Source organism: Corythoichthys intestinalis, chromosome 3 (assembly GCF_030265065.1).
Source record: "Corythoichthys intestinalis isolate RoL2023-P3 chromosome 3, ASM3026506v1, whole genome shotgun sequence".
Lineage (NCBI taxonomy): Eukaryota > Metazoa > Chordata > Actinopteri > Syngnathiformes > Syngnathidae > Corythoichthys > Corythoichthys intestinalis.
Genome location: NC_080397.1, coordinates 16992554 through 17003068, shown reverse-complemented (window position 1 = coordinate 17003068; position 10515 = coordinate 16992554). Strand labels below are relative to the sequence as shown.

General features: G+C 38.4%; 1 protein-coding gene across 1 annotated transcript in view; it reads right to left on the bottom strand.

The window, feature by feature from the left end:
* Window positions 1-335: 335 nt before the first annotated feature.
* Window positions 336-10515, bottom strand: part of LOC130913247 (EGF-like repeat and discoidin I-like domain-containing protein 3) — a 223279-nt gene continuing 213099 nt past the window's right edge. The window contains exon 9 of the mRNA XM_057831709.1: window positions 336-5543. Coding sequence (XP_057687692.1) covers window positions 5394-5543 — 150 coding nt within the window. The 3' untranslated portion in view covers window positions 336-5393. The remainder of the gene's footprint in view (window positions 5544-10515) is intronic.

The window sequence follows — 10515 nt, the reverse complement described above, 5'->3', positions numbered from 1 at the left end:
GAAAAATCATATACTGTACTTACCATCAATGCTGAGGTTTTACGAGACTAAAAAAAACAAAAAACAACTGGAGACAAAACGGTCGACAAGACTCCAGCGTCATAAAGTGGAAATCACGTAGGTCAGGTACGTCGTAACTCGGAGACTACTTGTACTTAATAAATATATTTTATATGTCAAACTCATCCATCAATGTAAGTGGGTGGGACTCACACTGATTGGTTAGGCTCTGCCAGGTTCTCCCAATTCAAATGGATTGGACGTCTATCGCTGTCAGTGGCCATGAAAAATGAGTATTCACAGTTGCGACAGTGTACATTTCTGTGTAAAAAATTCATGCAACCACAAGCCTTTCACAGATATGTTTTTATTTGTCAAACTGAACTGAGTTTTTGAGTCGAAACATCATTTTTTTTTTTAACTGTACACAACATCTGGTGTCCCTCAGTTGGTTTGAACCAAACCAGCATTGTTCCATATACATTTTTTAGACTGACACTCAGGCCGATCAGGTAAAACGTCATAGACATAAAAAGACACGATGAATTTCTCTGTTTTTTCCTCATGTGAGATGTACTCGAACAGCACACAAGACAAATAATTGAGTGTACAAAGCAAAACCTGGATGAAATACAACAACCTCATGTACTGGTGGACATTGTTATACTGTACACTTTAAACATCATGCAAATCTTCCCACTCTTGTGCACACAGGCTACAAGAACCAGATACCATATGGAAGGATATGGCAAGTAAACAATTGCACTCCCAATAAATGAGATGACAAAAAATGTCTATACGTGTTTTGCTTTGTATTCTGCGGGGCTATTTCACTATGGAGAAAGACTTTAAAGAGAACTTAAAGAGAACTCAGTGTGAAATTCCATGTTGGTTCTATGTTTTATTTTAACGTTAGTAACTGTTCTATCATATACAACCTTCGACCAGTTCGAGTCAATGCAAAACAGAAAACAAAACATGAAGCTTGACAGAAGAAAAATCAAACTAGAAATCTGGAAAACATCTTTAGTAGGTCAAGCTCGATGGTGTGTCTACGGTAAATGTTCAACGATGCCAACGCAGACGTAAATGCCCCAAAAGGGTTGTGTGGCGCAGCAGTTTCGCAGAGCTCCACTTTGGGCTTTTTTTTTTTTTTTTTTTTGGCTCAAAGCGAAATTGATTATGAAAATGAATTTGGGAACCTCCACCCAGAGGTAGAAATTAGGGGGTAGTGGGAGTGTCACCGCTCTCAGGCCTCTAAGGGGCCTTGTTTGAGGGCGTAAAGTTGGTGTGGCGAAGGTACAAACAGAAAGGTAAGATAACACGCAGAACTGTAATACAGTGTTTAAGTCTTAAAACATCATATAATTATTGAAACTGCTCGGACGGTTGTCTGGGGGGCCCGGATAAAAACTTCCACTTGCACCCAACAGACACAGAAACCGGACGATCGTCTTGAGGGGCCTGTGTAAATTGTCCACTGTTCTCCCGAGCCAAAAATGTGTCTCGGGAGACTAAAACGTAATGATAGGAATTCTGTTTTTTATCTGACGAGACAACAACGAGACGAAAATGCGCCATAGTCTCCGTCATATGTTCACAATGTGCAACATTTTCTTATTGTACGTGTAGTTACCCTGCATCGTAGCAGTGTTTGGTTCTGTTACTCATGTGATGTGCTGCTCTCACCCTTCTTTACACACATATTCACTCACCGGTGTCGTCTCCATGCTTGCCTGTTTTGAAACACATAGTAAAATTTATTTTATTATATTGGAATATGCAAGAGAATATGCAATGTTGCTTTAGCCCTTGAAAGTCTGTGCTGAGCGAGCATCGCACAGTAAATGTAACTCATAGCATTAGCATTTAGTGTGGCGAGCATCATCTTAATCTCTTTTAATCCCCAACTTTTTTTTTTACATCTAGTTTGTGGCCTCCAGGTTGGTTAATTCACTAAAAATATTACACTGTTTTCCTGCTGTATATGTATTATAAGTTGGCGTTGTCTATGTAGACGGTACAAAATGTGCATGTTTGTCAATAGTCATCCGAAATTGTGGAAACCTTTATTCATTTTTGGACTAAAACTTGAATGCACTGAATGAATTTCACAGATGAAAACATTTAGAGTAAGGGTCGACTAAAACTATATGAAGACTAATAAGTATGTTTGTCCTAAAGACTAGAACAAAAAATTAGAAGGGCTTCCAAAAACAACACTGATACCCCTTTCCCACTGGCCAAAAAACCCGTGTCAACCCGCTAACAATCGGCTTTTGGTGGCAGTGGGAAAGGTGCAGCGACCCGCCTCGACCCGTGTCAATCAACCCGCCAAGCGACCCGCGTTAAAATCACCTCGGCTCTGATCGCCATGCAGTGTGAAAGCAAAACCCCGGGTCAACAGTCAACACCCTAATCTACGTGGTGATGTAGGCTAGTACGTGATGCGTCATAACAAAAAACAAAAACCATGTGCTCTAGCCCGGATCCACATACGGCGAACAGTCGGTGTAGCAGCGTTAGCAATAGCCATAACAGACGAAACAAAGGCTCTTCTCCTCCTCCTGTGACGTACACGACTCCTTTCAATTTCAAACCAAAACTTTACGTCGCCTACGTTGCCTCAGCACAAGCACAGTGTTGATCCTTTGCTGCATTTCGACCATTTTGCGGGCAGTAAAACGCATGAAAACAGAGAACACAAACGGAAAGGAGGCTTCCATGTTGCTTTGCATTGTTAACTTCCTTGAACTGAATGAATTCGGTCGCACTTGTCGAAGCGCATCTTAGTGTGGTGACGTCACGCACCTTACACACGGCTGAGGAGGGTTGGGGGTTAGACGGGCGAAAAAAAAAAAAAAAGACACGGCTTTTTTCGTCAATGGGAAAGGTGCCAAATGCCAATTGCTAGTGGGATGCATCGGCTTGGAAAAACGCGCGTTGACCCACTAGTTTCAGTGGGAAAGTGGTATGAGTAACATCGTAGTAACACACCAGTAGCACAGCTTCGCAATTAGCATAGCTTATGCTAACTTTACACAGTGAAGCAGGGCTGTCAATTCAAGAACACATAACTAATAAAGTAAACAAAAGCACGTAACATGGCTGGCCCAAGACAAAAACAAAGATGCACTCACAGAAAGACGTGCACAGCTCTTTGATCAGGAGAGCAGCATTAATGTCGCCGTAAAATTTCCTCCCAGGAATTTTTTTTTTTTAATGAGTTGACACTGTCCCCTTATAGCTGGTGGAATATGCAACAATTGTCCTCACAACCTGAAGGGAACACACTGCAGTCCCTTTTTAATTGATACGTAACATAAAATATATTTTACATCACCACAGTGTGACGAAACAAAAGTTTTGTTAATATTAAATTAAGCCACACATTATTTTCAAAGGTTGTATATAATAGATGAGCTAATAAAATTTAAATATAGCAAGCCATTTCACTTAAAGTTCCCTTTAAAGTTTCGCTTCCCTAAATTTGAATTTCAGATGAACGAAACGAAACGTTGGACCATTAAATGAAATAATTTTATTTTCTCCAAATAAATTTTTTCAGGCATTTTCGCCCGAAAATAGCTAAAAATGTATTATCGGTTTTCATTTATCAAGCCTCAATGTTTACCACCGGAGTAAAAATTTGTACAATTTTCTTTACAAATTCCAAACCGCAGACATGTTGGCTGTGAGCCAGTAGTGCTAGCGAGATAGTGTCAGCTAGGATGTTGCTTCTCGTCGTGTTTTGATGACGTCATCACAAAAGAACTAAGGTTCTTTATTCTCTTCGGTCGGAATCTTTTGGTCGTTAAAACCAAAAACCGACAATGCATTTTTAGCTATTTTCAGCTGATAGTTGTCATCACTAAATATTTGGTCACAGCTCTACCGACAATGCATTTTAAGCTACTTTCGGCCGATAGCTGTCGTCACAATTTTTTCCATTTCAGGCTACACTGCAATCTCAAATTGGATGGGTTGCATTTGGACAATATGAAATAAGTGGATAAATGCCTTAAAGTTCATCAGTAATGTGACACATGACTGTTATCATGACTATTGCGAGTGTGAGCTCAGGTTAGCATGTAATTCATTTCAGATACCCTTTTAAAATTAGAGATTGTTGCCATGTCAAATGTAATGCAGTTAGATGGCTCACATTCAGGCTGAATCCTACTAAGTGAACATTGCGGTTCAAATATAAATGTGCAGATATTGGCACAATATTGTGTGTGTTATATATCCTGAGCTTTTTTATTTTACTTTTTTTTTTAAATAAATTCAGTTTACACATTGACAAAAAAACAACAGAAATGATCAGATAAATACAAAATGCACATAAAATAAACAAATCTACAAAATAAGATTAATGAATACTAAAGGTCGACCGAAATATTGGCCGGCTGATATGTTTTTTTTTTTGTTTTTTTTTTCAGATCGGCAATCGGCTGATATGTAGCTGATACAACAGAACTTATGCCCACTGTATTGGTGATGATGTTTTTTATAAAGTTGGACCGATTTTTTGGCTAGCCGATATATCGGGCCAATATGTGAATTTTTCCAAATCAGCCGATATTTAGCCCATATAATTGGATAATTTATGTTCACTGCTCAGACGATGACCTTCGTTAATTGTGATTTTGCACCACCTACTGGCCATTTTAAAAAAAAGTATATCAGCCTCAAATATCCGTCGACCTCTAATGAATACATACATGTATGAACATTGAGATAGGTCACATCTGTTTCAGTAATGCAATGACTGACATGTTTCAGAACAATTTCAAAGTGAATAATGCCCCAAATTGAAGCCATTCCGTTCACGGATGGAGGTTTTGACTCATTTGTCATATTAAGCAGTCTTTGTATTTATGCACCATGCAATTTCCTAGTCTTTTAAATACAATACAAGAGCATTATTAGTTTTTTGGTTGATGCAGTGATTCAAGTGAAAAGCATGACCTAACAAAGTAAAAATAGATCTGACAAGATGACGTGCGTGTGTGTGTGCCCAGGTGCTAATGCAACATGTCCAACACATACTCTGTTTAAAAAGTGACTTTTTACAATAGTTTATATGGCAAATCCACATTGAGACCCAAGCCTCAGACAACCCACACCTATATTACAGTTTTCAAGAACAATAAAAAGGCAATAATTACACTGTAAACAAATGAACTAATTAAAAAAAAACTGCTTTAAATTATTGTACAATATTAAACTAATAATGGTGACTTTTCACAAATTCTTAAGAAAAAATGTACTGGAAATCAAATTCTTGTTTTTTACAGGTTGCACAGTTTATTTTTCCACTACTGGGTGACATTCGCCAGTATACCGTTAAAGACGGGAGGGATGGAGAAAGCAAGGTGCAGGAAATGTTGTCACTCCTCCACCGGGCAACCGAGTACTTCTGCACGCAATGTGATCCTGCCATACCACGACCACGGAAGGATCCTGATGAACCGAGCAAAGATTGGCGGGTCTATCACGTTCTTTCTGTGTGTGTCGTTGTCGAAGTTCCCCTGAAAGACCTGAAATTGAAGAGAAAATAAGAACTGTTACACTGGAAAAAAAAAAAAAGTGGCCGAACAAATGTGAACGGGCCCCGGGTGCAATGAGCATCCAGGGGCCCTTGAGCCGAATGGGTGGGAGTGGATTTTTCCTTGGTGACCCTATTAACAACACTTAGGCTGCGTTCAGACTGCAAGCATATCTGATTCCAATCGGATTCTCCCTCAAATCTGATTTTTAGGGCTGACTGTTCACACTATTTTTAGCAAGTGTCCAAATCAGATCTGCGGCTGTTCAAAATGGGCCACATTATTGACATACCTGACAGATTGCTGTGGCAAAAAACGTGTCAGGCAGCATGTAGTGACGTCACAGAAAGCCAAATCCTATCTGAACTGTTCTGACTGAGAAGCATCTTGTCCATAACGGCTATGAAACTACCTCCCGTGGTTTCGCAAAAATCAGACTTCTGTGCTTTGGGACTGTTCGGACTACACAAAAGCCAAGCAATTTCAATCTGGATGGAATAAAATTCAGATTTTGGCTGCTAGTCTGAACAAGGCCTAAAACCAGTGTTCCAAACCTTGCTAAAGGTTCCGAATCCCGTGAGTTTCACATGTGCATTCACCGAACCCTTTGGGATTCAATAATAAAGCAATTTTTTTTTTTTTTTTTTTGGGGGGGGGGCATTCAAAACTGATGAAGCTTAACTAGGAAGATAATTTGTAAGTGAATTCCCATTTAAATTTCTTCCAAGTTTACAATCAATAATTTTGCCTTTTGCTGTTGATTTTTACGTTGGGAAATGACACACATTTCCTTTATCACTGTGACATTTTGTTTTGTTTTGTTTTGATTCCTACATTCGATTGTCGCATCCTTGCATCACATTCTATTTTCGTGGCCGAAAATGTGACGCAAATATTTTTTTTATCCTCCCAGTCTATGCTGCCGATAGGTCTGTTATACTTCCTCCTACCAAGTGCGAGTCAATCTTTTATAGTTTCTCGTCCCATTAGATAGATGGCTAGTAGTAATAAGAAATAGAATAAAGCTTGTAAATTGGGGGTCCAAAACCTTGTCTAAAACGACACATTGCCTTTAGTCAGCAAATGAAAATAGGGCCTTGTGTGTCTTAACCTTTGCCAAACCCCTTACACTTGCTCACAAAACCCCTGGGGTTCCATCCATCCCAGTTTAAGAACAACTGACTTAAACATCGGCACATCATCTTACATTTATTTTAGACACTCCCCTTGCCCAACAACGGCCCTTTTACGCCCGCAAACCAGGGTGGCGTCTGCACCCCCAGTACCCCACCTAAGCTCTGCCCCTGCTTTCCTTTCGTAAAGCTGACATGTGATTTTAAGTTGACGTCACTCAAATTCTTAAAGGTGCCGTGAAATGCTGACATGTAAAAAAAATATATATATATAAATATAAAGTGTATCACAAAAGTGAGTACACCCCTCACATTTCTGCAGATATTTAAGTACAGTGTATATCTTTTCATGATACAACATTGACAAAATGACACTTTGACACGATGAAAAGTCGTATGTGTGCAGCTCATATAATAGAACAGTGTATCACAAAAGTGAGTACACCCCTCGCATTTCTGCAGATATTTAAGTACATTTTATATCTTTTTATGAGACAACACTGACAAAATGACACTTTGACACAATGAAAACTAGTCTGTGTGCAGCTCATATAATCACCCCAGGAGGAAGCCTCTTCTGAAGACGACACACCAGAAAGCCCGCCTGTCTCATTAGACCATAGGACATGGCTCCAGTAATCCATGCGCTTTGTTGACATGTCCTCAGCAAACTATTTGCGGGCTTTCTTTTGTACCGTCTTTAGAAGAGGCTTCCTGCTGGGGTGAGAGCCCAGCACACCAATTTGATGTAGAGTGTGGCGTATGGTCTGAGCACTAACAGGCTAATCCCACTACTCTTCAATCTCTGCAGCAATGCTGACAGCACTCCTGTAACGAGTTACATGACATTTTGGAGGGAAAATGACAAGCAGTACTCAATTTGGACATTTTGGATGGGATTTACGTAGTTTCTATGGGGTGTACTCACATTTGTTGCCAGGGGTTTAGATATTAATGGCTATATTTTGAGTTATTTTGAGGGAAAAATAAAAATACCTCTTTTATATAAGCTGCACACAGACTAATTTTCATTGTCTCAAAGTGTCATTTTGTCAGTGTTGTCCCATGAAAAGATATACTTAAATATCTGCAGAAATGCGAGGGGTGTACTCACTTTTGCCATACATCGTATTTAAGTGGTTTACATGTATAAAATGCCCTCAAATCTGGTTGTCTTTTTTTTAATTGCCATTTCGTAGTCATTTCACCCAAACAATGCATCAGTGAATGCCAGCGTTTTTTCAACAATTCTAGTTGTCAAATCACAACCAGAATTGATGATCAGGTTTAGCTTTCTAGCACTGCACTAGTTAGTACATGTTGACAGAATGTTCACTCGGCAACAAGAGAATCAAAAGCCTATGGATAGCATGCTAGCAGACTGCAAAAATTTGCTGCTCATTCTGGGTGTGACATCATCTCTTTTCAAGTTTTTTTAGTGGGCGGGGCCAAGGAATATGAGAAAGCCATTTCTGCCACTTTTTTTTTTTTTATGTATTTGTGTCCAAAATATGCTCTGCTATCATTTGAAAGTCACTTGCTGTAGTATTTAATCGCACCTTTAAGTTCTATAAAGTAACTTGTTATATTGCTAACTCATTTTAGCTGGTAAACATCATTAATTTGCTAAAAATGAGGAAAAAAAATAATACTTAAACACTGTACAGTATTATAGCTCCACGCACCAGCTTACCGTTGTTTTGACTCAACCATGTCCGCTTTATGCCCACAAACTTGGCCCCCTGCACGAACCCCCCCCCCCCCCCCCCCAAAGCTCCGCCCCTGCCCCCAATAACATTGCCAATGACTGAGGTCCAATTCAATTATTCGGTAACGACGGACTGTGAATGCTCATCTTTTAATGCCATTGACGGCAATAGAGATCCAATCCATTTTGGCATGCCGCGACTGCTCACGGTGGCGATGCACCGTCACATTTTTTGTTTATATTTTAAAACCTAGGAAATTAAACACTTTGGTGTCTGCCAAAAATGTTTCAGCGGCTCCGTTTCTCCGTTGTTGGATCTGCATTGTAAACTCAACATTACACTTTGTGCTGCATGCTGATAGGAGTTGTCGCCAAGTGTACACTGCAGTGCAGCCGCTTAACAATCCAGACAATAAATGGAGGCTAAATGAAGTAAGATAATTAATTTATGAATCACTTTGCTTGCAATAAAACTTTAAACAACAGTGCAGGGCACAACTAAGGGCTACAAACTGATAGGATGCAGCATTGCAATTGGAAGTGCTTAATTGACAGTAGAATGAAGTTTATTGAAAGAAAATGAATCTACAGGGGTAGCTTCAGTGAAGGATATGATCATTTCAATTAAAAACACATGAGTATGCCTGTGTAATTGGGAATGTAATGGAAGTCACTGCGGCACAAAATGGAAAAATCAGCAGGACAAATGTGAAAGAATGGGAGACTTAACTCGCCATTTTCAGATTTGGTGCATATTTGAACAAAAATATACTTTCATAAGTCACTTCCTCCTCTTTGTGGCTCCGTATAAGTCTTTATTCATCACGCTTGATTTTGCGGCGTACTTTCGCTTTTAGTGTTTACGACTAGCTGTCACTTTTATTGAACATTCTGTTCATCATGTTGCTCCTTCAGTGAAAACATTTTATGTGTCAGTCTTGTCCGTAGTGTTAGACAAGGTTTGGCGCTATAGACAAGCAAAAAGAGTTGAATTTTATCTGCAGTATATCCTGATTTTTACTGTGTTGTCTGCAACTGTTGAACAACTGTATTTCCACTCCATACTCAATGTTGTCTTTAGCTGCCATTGATGGCAGTAGACGTCCAATCCATTTTGACTGAGAGGCTTGTAGTGAATGATCGGAAATATGAGATGATACTATTGTTGTCAATTGATGTTTTTTAACATAAATCTTTTACGAACTTCCAAAAGACATGCTATGAGAGTACTATGCATATACCTGAGCTTACCATGAATGACTTAGTAATGTAAATGTTTTTGGTAACTAGGCCTGAATGATATTGGAAAAAAACTATTGCTGCGATTTTTTGGGGGTTTGCGATATATTGCAATATTATATTGCGATATTAAAAAATAAATAAATAAATAAAAAAAAAAATATATATATATATATATTAAAGACATTTTTACTAAATGACTTGAATAGCTGGTTGGAAAGACTTTGGATGACTCATCATGACCACATTGTACAGTATTCCATCATTTTCGCGGTTAATAGCCGCGATAAGTGAAAAACCGCGAAGTAGCACCCCCCCCCCCCCCCCCCCTCATTTGTGTGTGTGTGTGTGTGTGTGTGGTCAATGTATTTATTCAGATCTAGCACTGGAAAGAGATACACATAAGACATGTTTTTTCTCACTTTTTTCCCCCCAAAGTATGATTTTAAAAAATGTATATATATATATATATATATATATATATATATATATATATATATATATATATATATATATATATATATATATATATATATATATATATATATTAGGGCTGTCAAACGATTAAAATTTTTAATCGAGTTAATTACAGCTTAAAAATTAATTAATCCTAATTAACCGCAATTAATCGCAATTCACACCATCTATAAAATATGACATATTTTTCTGTAAATTATTGTTGGAATGGAAAGATAAGACACACGACTGATATATACATACAACATACTGTACATAAGTACAGTATTTGTTTATTGTAACAATAAATCCACAAATGCCATTATTAACATTCTTTCTGTTAAAGTGATCCACGGATAGAAAGACTTGTAGTTCTTAAAAGATAATTGTTATACAAGTTATAGTAATTTTTTATCAAAACCCCTCT